The sequence below is a fragment of the Halichoerus grypus genome, chromosome 12, assembly GCF_964656455.1.
Source record: "Halichoerus grypus chromosome 12, mHalGry1.hap1.1, whole genome shotgun sequence".
Taxonomy (NCBI): domain Eukaryota; kingdom Metazoa; phylum Chordata; class Mammalia; order Carnivora; family Phocidae; genus Halichoerus; species Halichoerus grypus.
This window is the reverse complement of record NC_135723.1, coordinates 99,933,590-99,954,432: the sequence shown is the minus strand read 5'-3', so window position 1 is coordinate 99,954,432 and position 20,843 is coordinate 99,933,590. Positions and strand designations below refer to the sequence as shown.

Genomic DNA, 20,843 nt, shown 5'->3' with positions numbered 1-20,843 from the left:
GGTCCTCCCTCTGTGTCCTAATCTCTTCTTAAAAGGACACTAGTCATATTGGATTGGTCCTTCCTCCCTCCCCCACCACATGACTTCATTTTCCCCTAATTACCTCTTTAAAGTCCAAACCTCCAAATACACATTCTGGAGGTACTTGGGGTTATGACCTCAACATATGAATTTTAGGGGCACACAACTTTATATATAGTAGTGAGATAGTGATTTTTCTTCTTTAGTAACTCATAGACTCTGACTAAACATGGCGGATCACACACATGTGTTTATCCCTACTCCCTCCCAAAACTCCATCAGAACAATGGTAAATGAATAAGAAGGTATAAATTCACAAGGAGAAGGGAAATGGGAGAGCAGACAACCACGGACGAGACCCAGGATGCGTTCCACAAGACTGCAGGGAAGGAAGCATTGTAGCTACCTGAGCTAACAACAGCCAAGGGTCTTTCTGGGGCCCCCAGAGCACATTGCAAAGGAAGCTGGCAGCTCCATGCGGAGATCCATGGCAGGGGTGAATAGGGACGGGGAGAAAATCTGTGCCAAACACTGGGCCATCAGTCACTAGGGATTTGGGAAGGTAAATGAGACCCTGTCTGGGGCAATTAGCTTAGGGCCTGGAGCCAGAGAAATGGCGGGGCTGGTTCCTGGCCCACCGAGTCCCGGAGCTTGTTCATATTTGCTCAGGATGCATGGGAGTTGAGCAATATTTGGATAGTTTTTCCCCCATCCCACACTAGCCTTATGAATTCCATCACACCCTTCTGCCCTGCCTGCAGGTTCCCAAGAGCCCACGTGAGACCCCTGAATTTCTCACCACCAAGGATGGGACACGCAGGATCAAGACTGAACATGTGTGCTGGTTAGAGAGGCCGGTGGACCCCAGACTCATCTCTGACAGAGATGCCTTCCTTCTCCGTGTGGTTTTAGGGCTTGGGAGGCAGGGGAAGGGGTCAAATGACTCCTCAAGGTCTCATTGGGTTTGAAGATGTCTATATTTCTGGGAAGAATTTCCTGAAATGTGTGTCTGAGGATGCTGGGGACTGGTCACCCAGGAGGGGCCAAAGAAGAGGGCAGCCCTACATGAGGCAGGACTGCGGGTGGGCAGGCAGGGCAGCTCCATATCCCATGGAGGAGAGGCTGCACCAAGACCACCAGATGCTTGGGCTCCTTGGCCAGGGGACCGGGAGGGGAGGGCGGCTCGGCCAGGGTTGGCCAGGGTTGGGGTCAAGGTCTGGCGGCAAGATCCTGGCTGGGAGGCCTGTGGGTGGATGGGAGGGAGGTCTCAGAGGGCTGGCTGCCAGGAGGCCAGTCCTAATGGGGTGGGGAGGAGCCTTGGGCAGGCTGGGAGCTGGAGGGGCCCAGGGGGTGGGAGTGGGAGGAGATGGGGGCCGTCCGGAGGAGGTGGGGGCAGGAAGAGGCTGACAGCCTGGCCTCTAGTCAGCCACAGGAAGCAGAGACCCCAAGGCACAGGAGAGGAGGTGAGGAGGGGAGAGTGGGCCAGGGAGGCAGCTGGGTGGAAGAAGACAAGCCAAAAGGAGCAGCTCCAAGGGTGAGATCTGTCAATCCCTCCGTAAACCCTTGCTGTAAGGCAACGCCCGGGTATCTCTCCCTGAGGGGGCCTCCGTTTCCACATCTGTAGCTTTCTGGTCCTAAGACCACCCCTACACACAGAGTTCTTGGGGTGAATGCGTGCCTTGGGCAGCCCCAGGCATGGATTAGGGGACAGGATCAGAAGGGCTGGGAGAGGGGTGGTGGGGAAGGCCCCAGAAAAGAAGTTAAGGGAGGGAGGAACTGCCTAAGAAGAAAGCCATGTGGGGCTGAGGTGAGACCCCGGTGTCTGGGGTCAGGGGTAGGGCCAGTGATCAGGAGCAGCCCCAGCACAGGGAGGGTTAAGCATCCTCCCGGTTCCCACCCCGCTCTGGGCCCCTCCCATGTGTTTACGTCCTCCCAAAAATATTCGGCCTCCAGGCCTCCAGCTGGCCTCCATTCTCTATCCTGCCCCTCCCCCTTGAGTTAGCCTTGGGGGACGAAGGGGGTGCCAGGGCCAGGGTTCCCAGGCCCCGGAGGGAGCCTGCAGGCTCAGAGTGCTGGGGGAGACGCAGACCTGGAGAGGCTGAGGTGGGGGAAGCTGAGGGGGGCTCTGAGGGCAGCAGGCAGGAAAGGGGATCAGAGACACAGTGGGGGAGAAAGAACGGGCCAGAAAAGGGTGAGGGGGAAGGGTGAGCGTGGGCAACAGGAGGGCTTCCCAGGCTGTTGGCCTGAGGACAAAAGCCAACTCAGCACCTACCCAGGACAAGGCCGAACATGGGCTGAGCTGGACCCAGGGAACAGTGGGGGGCAGGGTAGGGAGGAATGCAAGGACCAGGGGAATACCAGGGGGATCTCTGACTGAAGGGCCACTTCCTGTCCCTCCAACCTCAGCCCAGAGCTCTGTCAGGCCCCCCCCTGCCCCCCCCCACCCCCCAGCTGCAGGGCCAGGGAGTTGGTGGCTCCGCTGGCTGGCATGAGGAGCTGAGGCCTGAACACTCTCGGCAGGGCCGGGGTGACCGAGGTGACGCCATGTGGCAGCTGCTGATGTCTCTGGCCCTGTGGCTGGGCGCGGTGGGCTTGGGCAGAGCCGAGCTCACGGCGGCGCAGCAGCGGGGCCTGCAGGTGGCCCTGGAAGAATTTCACAAGCACCCGCCCGTTCAGTGGGCCTTCAAGAAGACCAGTATGGACAATGCCACGGAAACGGTGAGCGGCATCGCCTGGGGAAGGAAGGGGGTTAGGGCCACAAGCACGTTCCCAGGAAGCAGGTGCAATAGCGCTTGGGCTCGAAGAGCACCCAGTTCTCTGGGGAGAGGCCAACACCGCAGCCCCCTTTTCAGATGTGCTGTTTCATGGGTGGGGGGGTGGGGAGGAGGGACAGGTCACATCCAGGAATTGCTCTGCCCACTCAGCTGGCTGCGGGCCTTTCGCTGTCCGTGTGCAGCCCTTCCCTGCAGGGACCTTTGTGAGGCTGGAATTTAAGCTCCAGCAGACGAGCTGCCGGAAGAAGGACTGGAAAAAAGCGGAGTGCAAAATCAAGCCCAACGGGGTGAGTGAAGACCTGTGTGTGTGTGTGTGTGTGAGAGAGAGAGAGAGAGAGATGGGGCATTTATTTGTTCAGTGCGAGGGTATGTAGTTGGGGTTCAGGAAGAGAGCCAGCAAGAAGCCCCGAGGTTGGGGCACGGGTCGCATTGGTCGCACTGTGGAGCAGCCTCTCTGGAAGCGGACCTGGCTCAGTCTGAGCCTGGGCTTGTGATGCTGTGGGCGGCCGGGGCTGGGACAGGCAACAGCGGGGAGGGCTGGGCTACTCTGAGGACGTATGTTCTTCAGAGAGAGTCCTCTTCCCACCCAGACTCCTCTCTCAGGCTTCAGATCAGTGGTGGAGGAAGCCCACAGCATGGGGTTTGGCTGGCTCCCACCCCAGGCCTGGTGAACTCCCCCCTTTCTGTGAGTCTTCGCTTACAGATGGGCCAGCCTGGGCTGACTCATAACAGGGCTTGACTGTAATTGGCCCCCTTGGGGGTATAACCGCTGCCGAGGGGGAGCCCCCAGTCCCAGCTGTTCCAAGCACCAGCCTGTGACTCAGTAGGTTCTTTGAAGGCCTATTCCCTCCGTCTGTTAAGGGAGGGACTGGATTGTATCAGTGATTTTCCAGACTTTTATGTCAGGACCCTTGTGTTCATACCATATCTTTTAAGAACACGCAAATAAATATAACAGACCAGCAGAGTGGCTCGAGGTGAAAGTCAGGTGGGGAGAACCCATCTGGAGAAGGAGTCCTGCCTACACACACGTTCTATAGCTTGAAAACTGCAGGATGGGCTGACGTCTGAAATCTCCCAGTCCCCGGGTGGGCTGCGCCAGAAGCCAGTTGGCCCGCATGGCCCCTCACCTCTCTGCTCTGGGGCCTGCCAGGGGAGCCGGTCCCCATTGCAGGCAGCCCCCAGCTTCCACCCTGGTGGTGCCGCACGCCTGCCCTGACCTCTCTCCTCTCCCGGCCCCATGCTCCCCTCCCCAGAGGAAGCGGAAATGCCTGGCGTGCATCAAGCTGAACTCTGCAGATAAGGTCCTCGGCCGGATGGTCCACTGCCCCATACACACGCACGTTCACCGGGTAAGAGTGGGCAGAGGAGGAGGCGGGGAGGCTGGGGAAGAGGCTGGGGAGATGGAGAAGCTGGGCCTGTAGGAGAGGTCAGAGGCGAAGCATGGACTGAAGTGTACAGAGGGTGAGGTGGGTGAGAGGGGTGAGGAGGATGAGGAGCAAGTAGGGGGGTGAGGAGGGGCAAGGGGGTATGAGAAAAGAGGAGAGGAGAGAGGAGGAGGTGAGAGGTGAGAAGGGGTGAGGAGGGGTGAGGAGGGATGAGGAGGGGACAAGGAAGCTGGGAGGGCTGAGGAGGGGTGAGGACGGGTTCTGGGCCTGGCCCTGCTATTCCCTAAGGGATGTGGAGGTGGGTGCCAAAGAGGATGCAGGCACCGTCCCCAGGGGCACCCTCCACGGGGACACTCTCCCCGGACCCTGCTGGCCCCTCGGGCCTGAGCAGCTGCTGGCTCTGGCAGGAGCCTGAGGAGCACGAGGAGACTCAGTGTGACAGGGTGGCGCATGCAGGCGAGGACCCCCACAGCTACTACTTCCCAGGACAGTTCGCCTTCTTCAAGGCCCTGCCCCCCAGCTGAGGCCTGATGGTAGGTGCCCAGGACAAGGGGGACGGAACGGAGCTGGGACAGCGCTCGCGTGTTTGGGGATGGAAGCTGGGCCAGTGTGGGGCTGAGGGCGGCGGTGGGGGAAGGATTCAGAGCCTGGGAAAAGGGCTTGGACTGACCCAAACAGCCTCCCTCACACCCAAATCTTAGGTTTCTTTTTCCTTTTCTTCTAGAATTTTGTCCCGCTTCCCGGACAGCTGCAGGAGGTAACCAGTGCAAGACCGACCTGCCGTCCCTGAGCCCAGGGAGGACAACCCCATTATCCCCGAGCTAATAAACCGCTCTCCCAGACTCGTCCTCTCCTCTTCTTGCATGCCCCCTTCCCCTCAGCCCTGCTGTAGGAGCGCGGTCTTGCACGAGGAGCAGGAGACTTCCTGCCCACCGCCCAGGAAGCCAGAGACCAGGCGCCGCAGAGCCCTCGTCTTGCCTTCAGGCACTCATGCTTGGGAAAACAAAGCTCACCCACGGAAAATGATAGGCAGTGATGCTTATTAGAACAGAAAGATTTAATAGGGATCAACATGCGTGAGAACGGGCAGCGAGGGCTCCAGGGTGACACAGGACGGGGCCACCAGAGCAGAGGGTCACTGGGACAGGCAACTTTGGAAGGTGGGCCAACACCAGCTTCCGGGCTCTGCCCCCTCCTCTCCCAGGACCGGCTGGGCCAGCATACACCCCATCCCTGCCTTTCTCACTTCTAGCCTTAGGAAGAAGCAACTCTTTTCCCGAGCCTCAGACCGAGCGGCCGGTGGAGGCGGGGGGCAGAGGCTGTGGACGCGGCTGCGCGCGGGCCCTCCCTCCCAGGCTCACGGCGGAGGTGGCGGGACGGCCTCACGCTCTGCCGGCTGCTTGAGCAGGGCCCTTACCCCTGCTAGAGGCCACTGGGGAGGCGTGTCCTTGAACTATGTGCAGGGAGATGTGGAATTTTCCCGAAGGAGCGGGGGTGGGGGGGCACTGCTCTTAGCAACACGGAGAAAACAGAGCCCGGTCTGCAGGCCCCGTGGCCAGCGTGATGAAACTGAAGACATGCACCAAAGGCGGGCGGCAGATGCGGGCAGCCAGGCCACAGTGTGCCCAGCCGTCACAGGCCGCGGGCATACTCAAAACACAAAGGACGAGGTGGTGGCTGCAGGGCTGAGCGCCCGCTCGGCCTGGGCCAGGCTGTCGCTGGCCTGGCGGTCCAGGTCGTGGCACTCCTGCAGGGCGTGCTGGAACTGCCGGCAGGCCTCCTCCAGGATGGAGCTGCTCCGGGTGGGCCTCGACTCCCAGTAGCCCGGCTCTACCCAGGGCTGGGCCTCCGCGGCTCGGGGGCCGGGGCTGGAGCCGGGGCGCAGGGAGCTGTCCAGGTCGCGGCACAGCTGGTAGAACTCACTGCCGCGCCCGCTCACGCGCTCGCCGTCGAGGACCTTCAGGCCGGGGAGCAGCTCTCGGACGGCCGCCCAGTAGGAGGGGCTGGTGCACAGCGGGTTGCTGAGCCGGGCCAAGGGGTCCCGGAGCCGCAGGTACTCGAGGCCCCGCAGGCCGGCCAGACACTGCAGCTGGCCGGGGGTGGCCAGCAGGTTGCCCGCGGCGTTGAGACTCTGCAGGCTCTCGCAGGCGCCCAGCGGCTCCAGCCCCGTCAGCCGGTTGTCGGCCACGTTGAGCACTGCCAGCTGGCGCAAGCAGGCCAGTGGGCCCAGCTGGGTGAGCGCGTTGCCCGACAGGTCCAGCCACTCGAGCCCCAGGCACTCCCCCAGGCAGCCCAGGTCCACCAGCCCCAGGCCCCGGAGCTTCAGCAGCAGGATGGACTCAAGGGCGAACTCACCCGAGTGAGACTTGAGCAGCTGGGGCGTGACACGCACCCCGTCCGCCTCTGCCGGCTTCTCACCCTGGGGCTCCATCGGATGGAGTCTGTCCGGGAGGCCGGGGCCCTGGCGGTTCTGGCTCGGGGACGCGGGCGCCACTGGGGGTCGGCTGACGGCTCGCCCCGAAAAAGGCACCATCCCCTCTGCCTGGGCCAGCGCCGGAGGCCCGTTTCCGACACCCCTGCTCGCGGGCCAGTGGGCTCCTACGGAGAGACAATCACACAGTAAGCGGGCCTCTCCTGACCACCCCCTGAGCCCGCAGCAGATGACAGCACGAGGTGTCGCCCAGCCTCTCCCACCGGGCCGGCCCGGCCAGACCCGAGGACACAGAGCCCTCCTGAGGGAGGGGGGCCAGGCTCCGGCCCCCACCTAAGGGAACCCCTGACAGGCTCCAGCAGTTACGGCTGTACTGGATGGAATTCGGGTGCCATGTGACCAATCCTTCCCATTTTCCGTATCTGCACCGGGAGGCAAAATCTCTTCATTTTCCTTTTTTGGTACCGGCTCATGATCTCTCCTTATTAATTCTGAGGTGTTTCTTTTTAACCATTTCAATTAATTCCTGAATAGCTAACAGGTCACCACCACCAACCACCTCTTCCGTTTCCTTCCATATGCAGACACAGAGGACAGCATGCTGGGCCTCACTTCGTTCTCTCAAAAATGTCCTCGGCTCAGTGCTTTTTTTTAACATGAGCAATGAATTCAAAATGGTTTCCAGATTGCGTGGGCCGACTTGTAACCTCTGCTTGTGGTCGTGGGGCCTGGAGGCTCAGCTCTCCGCCCAAGATGGGGAGACTGAGGTCAAGGGAAGGAGGCGGCAGCACAGGCAGTCCCGAGGCCGCCACCGCCCGCCCTCAGCCCCAGCGGCTGCCGCGCTAGCCCTTCACTCCGACACCGGCAGAAGGGCGTCCATCCCCGTCTGCCAGGCAGCCAGGCTAGGGCTAGCCAGAGACGGTGAGCGGGGCAGAAGGCCAGGCAAAGAAGCCATGCTGGAGGGAAGGGCCTGGCTAGCACCTAGGTTCCAGAAAGGCAGGGGAGGGAGGGCCTTTCCAGGCACCATGAGGCCAGGTGCTAGTGCGAGGGAGGAGGCCTGGGGGAAGGACAGCAGCAATGCCGCCCACAGCGGGGTCAAGGTTTCAGCAGAGAGGAAAACAAGAAGGGATCTCTGTTCCAAGTGGCAGCCTCCCAACCCTGCAGACTCGGGCCAGGCCTGGGCCAGGCAGGGTGACGCCTGCAAAGAACCATAGGATTATTCACTCCTGCTGTTTATAAAACCTGGGCTCCAGGGTATCACCGAGTCCCAAGTCTGCATTTACATAATCCACACCACTTTTTATTTCCCTCTCTGAGGGAGATTTCCCTCACCAGGCCCAGAGTTTCTCCCCCTCCCCCGGCCCCTCCCCCCATCTCTGAGCAGGGGGGTCCCCTCATCTTAACCTAGCTCCCCTCTATTCTGCAACACTCCTTCATTTCTACTTCATTTCTTTCCAAAAGCGATTCGAGGCATCCACTAAGAAGTCTGGGTCACTGTATTCGAACGGACCTGCTAGGGCTTATAAGCAGCGAGAGGGGGTTAACACTGCTGCCCATGGGGGGGAGGGGTGCAAGAAGGGCACCAGGTACCAGAAGCCTGCCATAAACACTAGGGAGACAAGGCCTTCACCGAAGGTAGTGAGCGCTGGAGAGGAGCGCTCTCCGGAGTCTAGAACAACTTCCAAGGATCTAGTCACATTACTGGATGCATGTGGGACACACAGGACAGGCAGGGGGGCAAGAAGACATCCAGTTTGAGATGACTGTGTGCATCGGGCCTAGGAGGCAGTTGGAGCTCTAGGCTGAAGGGATTCAAGCGTTACCTGCAGAGGTGCCCAGTGGGAATGTGCGGCTCACTGGGCCAGCCTTTCCGGGGGACACAGACCTCTTTAGGTATTTGCAGGCCTCTCTCCAGGATGATGCACAGCCTCCCTAGCCACACACTATTTTGGGGGTGAAAGTGGTCAGGAGGCCCTGGCGTCCAGTGAAAAGGAGCAGTCATGGGCCGATGTCGAGAGAATACCACGTTTATGAGGCTGAATGGAGGGCACTGACGAGCAGCCAGAGGGAGGTGGGTGAGGACACAGCAAGGGACACTGTGTGAAAATGCCCACCGGACTGAGGAGGCCGCTGGGTGGAGCAGGGTCAGGCGGAGGCAAGCCCACACCCCAAGCATGATGGTCAGGGAGTGATGCCCCGAGGAACGGGCTCAGTGACCTCAGGGACCGTCTGGATGGAGGTGGCTGCTGTGGCGGGAAAGGACAAGGGGACCAGAACGGGGCGGGGGGGGGGGAAGGAACTGTACGTGCTCCCCACATTAAAGCTGGGAGGAACACTTTTGCAGAAGAGGAAACAGAGGAGCCAAGAGCACATTCACTGGAAATCGGGACTTCCGGGCCCCAAAGCCCTGCCTGACAGGGGACCACAACCCTCCGGCCCACAGCTCTGTGCCTCCCACCCCGGGCCCCGGGCCCTCGCCGGTGACAACACTGCACAGTCACCAAGGTGAAACACGGGTTCTCCAGCCGATGGACCTCTGCTCTGCTCCCGGTCCCACCTTACCTGACATCTGCACACCTCAACCAGGCAGGTGTGGGCATGACCGAGCCGCCCCCCGAGCCGTGCAAACCCAGCTCCCACAGAGGCCGGCAGCACAGAGCAGGCCCCGCAGGATGGAACGGCTCCTCCACAGCCAGAGGCTTCAGCGTTCCTCTCTAAAGAACCAGAGTCCTCCTCTCCTGGCCCTGCCGTGGAAAGGAGCGCAGAGGCTCCAGGGCCCACGTGTGTCTGCCAACAGGGCCTGGTTACGTGGATGAGACTAGGACGAAGGCACAGCCGCCGCTCGGCTTTCCTGCGGGACGCCTGTCTTCCCTTGTTCAGGACTGCCTTTGCCAAGTCTCAGTTACCTACCTAGGGAGTGGGCCGGGAAATGACGCCCACGAGCCGGCCAGGGCAGGCCAGAGCTCTGTCCCGGGGAGAGGTGGTCAACGCAGAGCAGCCTCAAGTGCGGGCTCCCGCTGCTGCAGGGAGCCTGGAGACCCCTCCTCAGGCCCGTCCCTCCCGCCCCCATTCACAGCATTCACAGTGCAGGTCAGGGCTCTTTACCTCCGCACTGCCGCCACTCGAGAGCGGATACGTTATCCTGTGCCTTGGAGGATGTTCGGCAGCATCCGTTTGCCACCCACGAGAGGACAGGAGCAATCCCACCAACAAGCCGTGACAGTCAATGTCTCCAAACATTGACAAATGTCCCCTGAGGGACAAAACCGCATCCCCCACCCCCACCCCAAGAGCTACTGCTTGGGACCAGCAAGCTTCTCTGGCACCCTCTTCCACTCCCCGACTCCCACATGCTCCCGCCCCTGCTGCCTAGCCCCTCTCGCCTGCCAACACTGCAAAGCCGGCTCAGTGACACCACACAGCGGGGACAGCTCAGGGGACCGCAGTGCAGGGCAACATGCCCCCCCCCCCACGGCGACTTCAGGGCACCTCACATTCCTGCCTCCCACCCCACGTACTGAGTCAGAATCTGGGAGGGAGGTACAGGACGCCGCAGAGCTGAGAGCAGCGGGGAGAGGCCCAGGGCCACGCTCTGACCTTACCACCCAGCTGCACTTGATTTGGAGTTAGGGACGTCAGAGGTGCAGCCATCATCCAGGCCCCCCCGCGACAAGCCTCCCCTCCAGTCCCAGGGGAGCCTAGAACAGCTTGGGGTGGGGGGCGGGCGGGCAGGGAGATGTGACCTAAGCAATTTGGAGGCCAGACTTTAAATCATGCTACTCCGACCATTCAATGTGATCTTTACAAACCTTTATTTAAGAAAGAAGATGAGGTAATTATGAAAATACAACATACTCAACAGGACAGAGGGTACAATCCCAAGGTTAAAAAAACGAAGTATGTCCCAGTATTAACAAGGCTATCTGAGTGCAAGGATTATGGCTAATTTTTCCTGCTTCCTTACATCATCAGTAACTTCCACATGTCCTACAGTTAATTACTCATAGCGACATGACTGCCAACCCTTCCAAGGGAGGCCAGGGGACAGGCGTCCCAGGCTCACCCCCACAGCCGGGGCCCAAGCCCAGGTTAGACCTCAAGTGCCTTGCCCCACCTCCGCCTACCGGCCTTCCCTCTCAGAGCCACCCTTCCGGCACCCAAACACCTCAGGAGAGCCAGGTGTGCGTCGTGCGCGGGGTGACAGGCCTGCCGCCAATCCTCCGGCCTCTCCCTTCCCTTCTTTCCTCACCCGATCCCACCAGCTCCTGGGGCTTGCGCACTCAGCTCTGGACCCTGCCCTGAAGGCACTCTGGGCAGTCTGGCACCAGTGGGCCTGATACACATCCTTCCGTGCTTCCAGGGAGGGGATTTGCCCTTTGCAAGTGACCAGGGAGAAGGGGAGGCGTGGGCGCTGCAGGAGGGATATACATGTAGCTACCTGGAGCCTGGATAGCCGTGAAGCTCTTTCGGAGACTGCTTTCACTGTAGAAAGGAAGAAACCCTAGGGTCTCCAGCAGTCTGGAAACAAACCATGGGTAAGAAGGCCGTTCTGAGGACTGGGTCCATCGGCTGTCCGCAACTCACACCTCCTCACCGGCTGGGCAGTCCCATCAGCTGGGGTGCTCTGGCCACTCTGGAATCCTCGAGAAAGTACCGACCCCAAGAAGACTGGTGCGTGCGTGGGTGCATATGCTTCCCTCTTAACACGGCTACTCTACTTCAGGGCTTCTTTCTTCTACAGTGAAAGCAACTGTGGCAAAAGCTTCCATAGCTTAGCAGGCCCTAGCTGGCTGAGCAGATTTTCCACCTGCCAGCACCCATGCCTCTTCTTGTCCCTCGTCACTTTTTGAGAAAGCAGAGCTCTTAAGGGCATGAGACGTACACGGACAAGTTGCACGGGCCCTTACTACCCACCAACACTGCGAAAGGGCGCTGCAGCTTAGAGAAGTGTGTAGTACAACTTCCAGTTACTTCTGGACACAGTCAACCTTTCCTATGCACAAACTGCTAGAAATAAATGAAGCAATGGGTGGATGGAAAAACATCATCTCCCTGGGGGAAAAGGCAACCTGTCAAGAATTGAGAAACTGTCCTTATTCCTTCCAAACAGGTTTAGGACTCCGGCCATCCCCGTCTAACGCCCTAGAGTGCACATTCTGCTCTCCCCCCTGAGCCCAGGCATAGTTCCCACAGGCAGACTTTCAGGGAGTCAGACGGAGGTCCGCCTTGCTGGTCTGCTCCCCCTCGGCCAGGTCTCCACAGGGGAAGAGGGGAGGGGCAGTGTAGTTGGGGAAATTCTCCAGGTTGGTCTTCAAGAAGAGGAGACGCTCAACGGTCTCCACTGGGAGAGGGGCGCTGGGCTGCACAAAGGCAGGGCTGTCCAGGGAGGCACAGACACTTCCAGAGAAGGCCCCTGTCGGGGGACAGGACAGATAGACAGTGGCCAGTCTTGCCAGAGCTGGCCAGACCTCCTGCCTCTTCTCCCAGTAAACCAGCGGGTCCTCCTGGGCGCCAATCGTCTCATTCTCACGCAGGTACTTCTTGACGATGATGCTGGCCAGGTGGCTCTCGGTGGACAGGGAGGCCCCGCTTCTCTTGGACGCCAGCAGCCCCACACTTTCCAGCTGCTCCAGCAAGCTCCTCTCCTTCTGGCCGAGCAGCAGAGACCCAGAGCCGCTTCTGTGTGCAGGCTCTTTCCGGCCCTTCCCCTCGGCCCCAAGGCTCCTGGCGCCCGCACGCGTGCTCTTGGGGCCGTGCGGGGAGGGGGAGGGAGGCAAGGAGCATTCGGACACCATGATCTCCTTCACCTTGTACACGAGAACTTGCTTCCAGTGGTCGATGTCAGCCCCCGTGGGCAGGATGGCCTCGATCTTGCCCTTGAAGCGGGGGTCAAGCAGGGTGGCCAGCACGAACTCCTTGCGGTAGAAGAGCTCGTTGAGCCGGCAGTCTGTGGCGAGCTGCAGGGCCAAGCCCTTGGCCAGCCGGACGGCGGCACCCACCTCCGCACCGCCCTGCTCCTCCAGGTGCCGGTGCACCTGCTCCAGGAGGATGTGCAGGTAACGGAGCTGCGGCAGCACTTGGCTCAAGGACGCCTGCGCGGCGCTCGCCTCCCGGACCGCCGTCTGGAAGGGCTGCAGGAGCGTGACCAGACTGTCCGTGAGGCTCCAGAACGCGGGCGACAGGGCGGCGCCGGCCTTGCCCAGCTGGTGCTTCGCCTCGTACTCCCGCAGCGGCCGCTGCTGCGCCACCAGCCACTCCATCAAGCGGTAGGCGGACCCCCAGTGGTCTGAGAGCTCCCAGAAGGGCTGGTGGGCCGGGAGGCCGCACTGCCGCTGCAGCCGCGTCAGGAGGCGCCGGGCCCCTGCAGAGCCTTGGAAATGGCTGCAGATGGCCCTGACCGTACCCAGGATGATCTGGACGCTCTGATGGTGACTCAGGAAGTTTGTCACCAGGGAGTCGAGGCAGTGGGCAAAGCAGGGGAGGTGGGTGTAGCCCTCCGTCCTCACTGCCTGCTCCAGGCTGAGGCAGCTGCCCGACACCAGGAAGCCGGGTCGCAGGGAGCTTCGGCTGAGCCACAGGCTCACCTGCTCCCGCAGCTCCCGCTGCCTCTCCTCGGCAGCGCTCTCCCGGGGCAGGCCTCGAACCCAGAGCACGGCGTGCTTCCTCAGGCTCTCCGCCGCCGCCAGCCGACCGCCCGGCCGTATCGCTCCCCAGTGGGCACTGACTGCCACATAGTCCACATCTGCGTCCTGGGCGGCAGCGGACACGGTGAGGTGGACGCAGCTGCCCTCGGCCCACTGCATCTCCCGACACACCTGCTCGCCGACCGCTTCACGGAGCAGAGGCAAGGCTTTGTCGGAGAAGAAGGCCGGAGGCGGCACGCGGTAGCAAGGGTCGGCCTGGGCCATAAACCTCCTGAAAGGCAGGGACGAAACAAAGGAGAGCGGCAATGCCAGGCCACAGAGCAACTCCGCGATGCCGTGGTTCCAGGCCTGCGCTCGGGGCGGGCAGGGGGCGGCGGCGCCACCCTGGCCCTCCGTGACCGCCAGCGGGAGCGCGGCAGGTTCATCTTTGGTGGAAGCGGGCAAGAGTGGTGGAGCCGGGAACAGCTGCTTGGGGGAGGCATCGGGGCAGCGTCCTGGCGAGGGGAGCCCCTCGGGGGCAAGGCTAGCGGCGCTGGCGGGCAGGCCCTTGTGCTTTTTGTCCCCAGTCCCTCCCCTCTTCTCCCCTGGGCTGGCTGCGGTCGGCCTTCTCTCTCTCTCCAGCCCATGCTTACTCACCAAGTGGTGGACCAGGCCTGAGGCCTGGAAATGCCCCTTCCATTTGCCGTGCCTGACACTGGCATGACACAGAGTGCAGGGGACAGGGCAGACGTTCTTGCAGTCAGTGGTAAAGAGCTGTCTGATATCGGACGCGGGCTTCGGACCCACGGCGTCCAGAGCGCCGGAGGAATGCCCGGGGAAGGCCCAGCCCTTGGTCTCTGCCTTCAGAGTCCTGACCAGCTTCTTCAGGCAGGGCGGCTTCTGGAGGCTCACCAGGGATGATGTCTCCCCGACAGCAGCAAGCAAATGCCTCTTCTTCCACTTCTTGAGGCGCCGCACCTCCCTGGCCAGATGGGCTATGAGGACGTCAGCCTGCTTTACCCTCTCGCTCTCAATGGGCTGGCCCACCTTGGACCTGTCCGGACTGGCCGCCTGGACCGGCGCTGGGGTCGAGGGGGACTGGCCAGAGCTGAGCACTGGGTCTCTCGACTTCTTCAGTGTCGGCTCTCCCTCCTCTCTCTGTCCACGTGCCTTCTGTTTGGACACCTTCTTCTCAGGCTGCCCAGGGGGCTCCGGCCCAAGCACAGATTTGAGGCTATAGAGGCCAGAGTCTCCCTTCGGCTTATTCCGCCCAGGGCTGGCCAGGCACTTTGTATGGGAGGCAGCCGCGTGAAGATCAGGGCTCCCCAGGGAGCAGGCTTTTCTCTTCTCGCTGTAGACATGGAGGCCCAGGGTGCCTTCTTCCTGCTCCTCCAGGAAAACTTGGCCAGGTGAAGGGACCGACGAGGAACTGGGGAGGGGATAAGGTCTCTTCCTCGGTAGGGGCAGATCCCTCTCACTCCCCTTTGGGGATACAGAGGATCTGATTTTCCTGTGACCACTGACGGCCCTCTCTTCTATGTCTACAAACTCTAGCTTAACCTCAGTCTCCAGCAGGCGCCCGCCAGCACCCCAGCCAAGTCCGTGAGAGGTATTGGTAGCTCTGGTGTGAAACGTGGAGCTAGGAGAAGCCCAGGGAGCAGCCGGGCTCCCGGGTCTGGTCACGGAGGAGTCAGCACACACAGGCGGCTCCAGCCCCACTGATCCTGAAGGTGTATGTCTCTTGGGGGGCTTCCTGCGTGTCTCTACTTCCAACATGCTTGGGAACTTGGGGGAAATGAGAAGATGGGCGCAGGCTGCAAAGCAAGATGAAAAGAATGGCTCTCAGCTGCCCTACTCAACTCTGGGGACCATGAGGGGGAAGGCAAGGCTGGAGGGGAGAGGAGCGAGCAGAAGATGCAGGCGTGGTGAGATCCTAGGAAATCAGCCCCAGGACAAAACTCTCAAGACCACAACCTCCTTGGTGAGGGCTGGCATTCACTCCTGCAGACTGGATGGAGCGGCCCTCAACAGGAACCCCCACAGCCCTCTGTACCTTGGCGGGCTCAGCATCCCTCTGTGCCAAGCTAACTGAGGTTTCTCTCTTTCCTTTCCATGTTCACTGAGAATCTAGCAGGCACGAGGCAAGTTTCCTTTGTTGCGGATACACTAGAAGACAGGCAAAGCCCCCGTGTGACCGTGGCTTCCAGGCCGCCTGGCGAGACAGACGTGAATAAAAGACTCGTGCTCACGTCATGGAAAGCTAGAGCCGCCGTGCAGGTGTGAAGGAGCGACACTTGCAGTTGTGAGACCCCAAGGAGGGGACCGCCCTCGCCAAGATGTCAGGCAGGTTTCCCTGGAAGACGTGCAGGTGCCAGGTGCTGTAAGCTCAGGCCAGGAGGGGTGGAGCCTAGGTCTCTGCAGCCCGCGCACCTGGGCTGCACCTGTCACCCAGCAGGGCACCAGAAGTAGGTCACGATACTAGGTACTCGGCAGTGACGCCACCAACGGCCTTGCCAGATCTTTTGCAGTTCTTTGTCTAGAAGTCAGCCGCACTCGGAAACGCAGGACAGGAGCACAGAGCAGGACAGCCCCTAAGGCCAGAGACTCATGCCCCTAGTGTCCTGTCACTCCGCTCTCCCTGTCCCAGACAGACTCCTGAAGGGCTGCTCACACTTCCTCACCTCCCACTCCCCTCGAAGCCTGCTCCTCCGACTCTGGCCCCCGCCACTCCCTGGCACTGCTTTGGCCAAGGCCACCAGCGTCCCCCTTGGCACCTCCTCCAATGGACTTCTCTGCAAGCGCTGGGCTGCCGGCCCACATCCTCTGTTTGGAACGCCACCTTCCTGTGGCCCTGGGGCACCCCACGTTCTTGGTTTTCCTCTCACCTGCAACTCCTTTGCAGTCTCTGGTCTGGTCCCTCTTCCTCCCGCCTGTTCCTTCCTGCTGTTGCCCATGGTTCCTGCCCAAGCCCCGTATCTCATTCTGCACACCCTCTCCAACTGGGGCTGCGTTCACACACTGACACACGGGCCTCTGTCTGGCTCAGAGACCTCTCTTCAGCTTCCCCTCTTCCACCTGCTCTTCCTACGGTCACCGCAATCTCGTCAACGGGACAGCTGTTCGCCCAGATGCTCCGACCCCAAGCCGAGGCACAATCCCGAACTCCCTTCCCTTGCTCGTTCTCCCAGAGATTAGGTCACATTCAGATCCAGGCACAACAGAAAAGAGACACGAAGAAGTCAGAAAAAAAGTATGTGGAAAAGGAAGGAAAGGAAAAGCCCAGCGCTAGAATGCGTTTCTCTGGACAAAGGGAAAGTCATAGGAAGGTGACCTAACAGCCCCACCTCACGCATCGAGAAGCAAGTGGGCTTCGTCTCCTCACCCCAGAATGACATATAGGCTCAACAAGATTTAAAACCAGTACGTTCTGACACTGAGTGATGTTAAACATTAAGAAGAATCACCAGGGAGGGCAGGGATGGCCCGCCTTTACAGGTGGCAAGCCCACTGAGGCAGCTCCAGGAAGATTCTGCCCGTGGAGGAGGGGGGGCAACATGATGCTCATGCTGAGCCCCCATCTCAGAAGGACCGGAGGCATCACCTCGGGCCCACTGCCCAGGAACTCAGCCGCCACACCAAACGTCTGACCTCCACGGGGCACTGTGGATGGGCCGGACGAGGTCTCCAGTGAGATGGGAGACACCGTCCTGGTCCCAGAAGTGCCCTGAGATGTCAGAACTGGAGCGGGCTTACCTCAGTCTGATCTTATGACTGAAGAACTGGAAATCCAGAGTGGGAGCATGATGATCAGTGGCAGAGCAGAAGAGCAGAGCTGGCTGCAGGCCTCCAGAAGCAGTCTGTAGGCATCATCCCCACTGAGAACTCAGAGCAGGCTACTGAAACCAGGCCCGCGCCAGACCTGCCTCACTGGTGACGGCCGAGGAAAGGGAAAAACCTGTGTGTTAGGACTGCAGCCGGGGCCACACCAATCCCATTCTGTTCTCCAATTAGCCTTGTCCCATCCGCACATCTGTTTTCTGTAGATACTCTCCATCCACTCGACTATGTAACAAGAATTCCTCGGATACCTACCATCAGCCAGCACTGTGCCCTAAAGACACACATACAGGACAGGAAGCGCCCGGCTAGTGCTCGGGGCTCAGGACAAGAAGACAACTTGGAAGTGGGTCCGTGACGCCAGAGCGAGGCAAGGGGTGTGTGTGCCATGGAGGCCGGGCCTCAGGCTGACCTATGGATAAAATGAATCTATGACATTGGACTTTAGATTCTGTCTTGTGACAGAATCACTTACCTTAGGCTACGTTTGAGGATCCTCAACTCCTAACGGGCTCCCTGGGTAGATCTGGGGTCTTGTGTGATCACTGGCAGCGACAGTCACACCACTGCTCTCCCTTCCACTGAAGCACAGCGGGATGATGACTACGAGGCTGACGCCGTGGAGAGCCTCTACGTGAATCTAAAATGTAAAATTTGAAAAGAGAATCATTCCAAGACTCCAATACTTTGATTATTAGTAAGAAGTTACTGGTGATGTTTCTCACCATAGATGACATACGCACACCTGAGGACAGCTACAAGATGGAGATCCCCAAGGTACCCAGCAGGCAGCAGTCAGGAGAGCCGCTGCAGGGCCCTGGGAAGCAGGCCCAGCACCGGGAAGCAGGAGGCGAGGAGGACTGGAGCAGGTAACGGCAGAGGGACGGAGGCAGCGGGGACAGTTTGGAGAGCTATTTAGGAGGCAGACTATGCTTGAGTTCCGATGCGGGGGAGAACCAGGGGATAGAGAAGGACTCCCTCGTGATCCCATTTACTAACGCAGTTCACTTTTGAATATATCGACTTGAGGTTCTTCTGGAACAACCCTTTACAAGTACATGTGACAGATACAGGGTCAGGGATGCAGGGCACAGGCGGTGAGCGGGTTTATCTCTGGAGACGAGAAAGAATCTGTTTTTTCTGAGAGCAAAGAAGGAAGGCAGGCTGTGGTGCCAGGCAAGCCCCTGAGTGCGGGTGGGGGAAGAAGTGCGGCAGTTCATGCCCTGGAGCCTACAGATTTCCAAGGGGAAGGTATGCGTCTCCAGAGGGAGCAGCCTGCTGGCTTAGCCCGAGATGGGAGGTGCCTCAGCACCAGTGTGCCGGCTGCATGGATTAGGGGCTTCTTTCCAACCGCTCTTAGCAGCCCTTTTCCCATGTGCACGCCCAGAAGGAAAGGAGCCACTTCTCTGTTGCTCTCGTGCCTGCCTCACCCCAAGGCTTGTGCAGAGCTCTGCCCACCCAGGGCATCCCATAACTATGCCACACCTTTCCCTGAGTTTCCACTGCCCAGTCCCCCTCCTGTCTCAGCTCCTGCACGGTCTATCCATCCCAGACCCCAGGAGATCGCAAAGCGCTTGCTGGGCCCTCAAGTCCTGGGCTTCTCATCCCCCCACCCACTCACCTGTGAGGAGAGGAAAGGTGGTGAGGAGAAGAATGGGAGGAGAGGCACATGTGGAAGGAAAAGAGTAGAGCAAACTACTATATATTTTTGGGGTTTGACTCACATGCAAACTCTAAGTGACATGTAATAATCGTGCATCACTGGATTTCACCTTATGCAAAAGTGACAAAACGACACCTGTTTTAAAGTACACCCCAGGAGAACCCTCTGCTCTTTTCTGTGAGGCTACTTTCCATAACGGATTGAGAGCATGAAGTCCACGGCCGGTGTACGTGGGCGGAAATCCTGGCTGCCACCCAACAGCTCTGATCCTGCACGAGCCGGCCTCGGCTTTTTCACCGACACCACAGGGACTACAGCACCCACCCCTAGGCTTAAGTGAGCTAAAACACGCACACGAGTGTTCCGGGGCGGTCCCTGGCACAGAGCGCCGTGCCGGACACGCACCACTGTCCAGTACAGGCTGCCTCACTGGGCGTGTTCTAGGCGCGGGGCACTGGGAACGGGCGGGCGGCTAGCCTGGGAGGGACCCAGCCGGGCCGTCCGAGGGGCGGGGCGGGACAGGCCAGGGCGCCCCGGTCCGTGAAATGGCACCGAAACGCCCCCTCCCCGGCTTACCTAGGCCCGCCGAGACCACGCACGCCAAGCTGCGATGCCAGGTGCGACTCCCGCCCCAGCCGACAGCCCCAAGGCAGCCGGCAGTGACCAGCCACCTCCCCGCCGGCCACCGCGTTTCCCCCGCTCGCCGCTGCGGGAGCCTCCGGAGCCCGGGGAGGGAGCGCGGGTTCCGGGACGCGCAAGGGCTACTTCCGGGAGCGACCCTCCCCCACCCCTGCCTGCGGATGGTACGCTCCTCCCGCCGGCAGCCAGGCCCCAGGGCGCAGGCGCGGGGGCCACGGCCGGAAGCGATGGGATTGCACCGACTGCCTGCCGGAAGTCGCGGGGTGTTTTCGCAGTGACTGGGACTCCTCTGTACTAATTTTTTTTTAATTTTATTTTATTATGTTAGTCACCATTCATTACATCATTAGTTTTTTGATGTAGTGTTCCATGATTCATTGTTTGCATATAACACCCAGTGCCCCATTCAATAGGTGCCCTCCTTAATACCCATCACGGGGCTAACCCCTCCCCCCACCCCCTCCCCTCTAGAACCCTCAGTTTGTTTCTCAGAGTCCATCGTCTCTCATGGTTCGTCCCTCCGTACTAAGTTAATAGCGCTGGTTAAGCGGTGTTAGTCTTTCTCCACAAACCGATCTCCAGGGTCCCTTCCCACCCGGCTCCCTGAGCCCGGGGAATTTGTGGGACTGCGACCAGCGTCTGGCGCGCACGCGCAGACAGAAGACAGCCCCAACCCCCGCCCCCGCCCAACAACTGTAACGGTCCTCCCGTCAGTCTCTTCCAGCCTGGAAGACTCACCGGCCTTTCAGGAAGCCCTCCCACGGTGTCTCCCCGGGCAGTTCCCGCTGCTTGCTGATGCCGCGAAGGCCTCGCCCACGACCCAGGGGACGTCCCTGCCCGCGTCCCCTGGGCCGCTCTCTGTCACCGCCCCAAACTGAACTGTTCAGGGGCCACAGAGGCCGCGTTCCCTGGGCTGAGCAGAGACGGATCCTCCCCACCCCTCCACCCCCCCAAAGCGCCCACGTCTTGTCTCGCAGGTTACCTTGCGCTTCTTTCCACCTCTGGAGTCAGACGCATAGAAGGACCGAGCCTGGGGTCACTATCGGGCCCTGAGCGTCCTACCTGTTCATCTTCCCGGGGATGGTCTCGTTTTTTCCCTCTCCTTACAGCGCCCCTCCTCTGGCCCCAAGCAAATCAACTCCAGGCTGGGTCAGTCCTCCAGTTTGGGCTAAAACCAGGACCTCCGCAACAAGAACATACATCTTAACACTTTTTGGAGTCATTTTTAATCTTTCTTGATTCTCTCCATGCCTCAGAGATGTCTCTGTGCCAGCATCATTGTTTTCCCTTCTGTGGCTTTGCAAATCCTGACTATCATACTTCCAAATACCTGGGAGTATCCCTCTTAATACTATTTTTTTCAGTAATTTCCTGGTTATTTCTTGCCATGTTTATTTTTTCCTGAGAACTTGAAAATAAGGATGTGTATTCTAGTAACTTCCTCCCCTCCCCCAAATCTTTAGTGTT

The 20,843-nt window shown here is 60.0% G+C and overlaps 2 protein-coding genes across 13 annotated transcripts; one reads left to right on the top strand and one right to left on the bottom strand.

The window, feature by feature from the left end:
- The first annotated feature begins 1,381 nt into the window (after positions 1 to 1,381).
- Positions 1,382 to 5,025, top strand: RARRES2 (retinoic acid receptor responder 2). Of its 4 annotated transcripts, none has more exons than XM_036122657.2 (6): positions 1,382 to 1,484; positions 2,542 to 2,739; positions 2,978 to 3,082; positions 4,052 to 4,147; positions 4,591 to 4,716; positions 4,908 to 5,025. In XM_036122657.2, the coding sequence occupies exons 2-5, from the start codon at positions 2,566 to 2,568 to the stop codon at positions 4,705 to 4,707; spliced, it is 492 nt and encodes a 163-aa protein (XP_035978550.2). In that variant the 5' UTR covers positions 1,382 to 1,484; positions 2,542 to 2,565; the 3' UTR covers positions 4,708 to 4,716; positions 4,908 to 5,025. The 4 variants fall into 4 exon arrangements, with proteins under 4 accessions (XP_035978550.2, XP_077915841.1, XP_035978549.2 ...); XM_078059715.1 differs by having other exon boundaries at positions 1,400 to 1,555; positions 4,052 to 4,138; XM_036122656.2 differs by having other exon boundaries at positions 1,401 to 1,555.
- Positions 5,026 to 5,219: 194 nt separating this feature from the next.
- On the bottom strand, positions 5,220 to 20,843 carry LRRC61 (leucine rich repeat containing 61). 9 transcript variants are annotated; one of them, XR_013442928.1, is made up of 5 exons: positions 19,314 to 19,535; positions 17,550 to 17,714; positions 16,991 to 17,164; positions 15,291 to 15,403; positions 6,790 to 7,812 (listed from the first exon to the last, which is right to left on the bottom strand). XR_013442928.1 is itself a non-coding variant. In XM_078059711.1 (5 exons), the coding sequence occupies exon 5, from the start codon at positions 15,011 to 15,013 to the stop codon at positions 11,816 to 11,818; it is 3,198 nt and encodes a 1,065-aa protein (XP_077915837.1). In that variant the 5' UTR covers positions 15,014 to 15,051; positions 16,991 to 17,164; positions 17,330 to 17,503; positions 17,550 to 17,714; positions 19,314 to 19,559; the 3' UTR covers positions 10,408 to 11,815. The 9 variants fall into 9 exon arrangements, 8 of the variants coding, with proteins under 8 accessions (XP_077915840.1, XP_035978548.2, XP_077915837.1 ...); XM_078059711.1 differs by lacking the exons at positions 6,790 to 7,812; positions 15,291 to 15,403 and adding exons at positions 10,408 to 15,051; positions 17,330 to 17,503 and having other exon boundaries at positions 19,314 to 19,559; XM_078059710.1 differs by lacking the exon at positions 6,790 to 7,812 and adding an exon at positions 10,408 to 15,051 and having other exon boundaries at positions 19,314 to 19,557.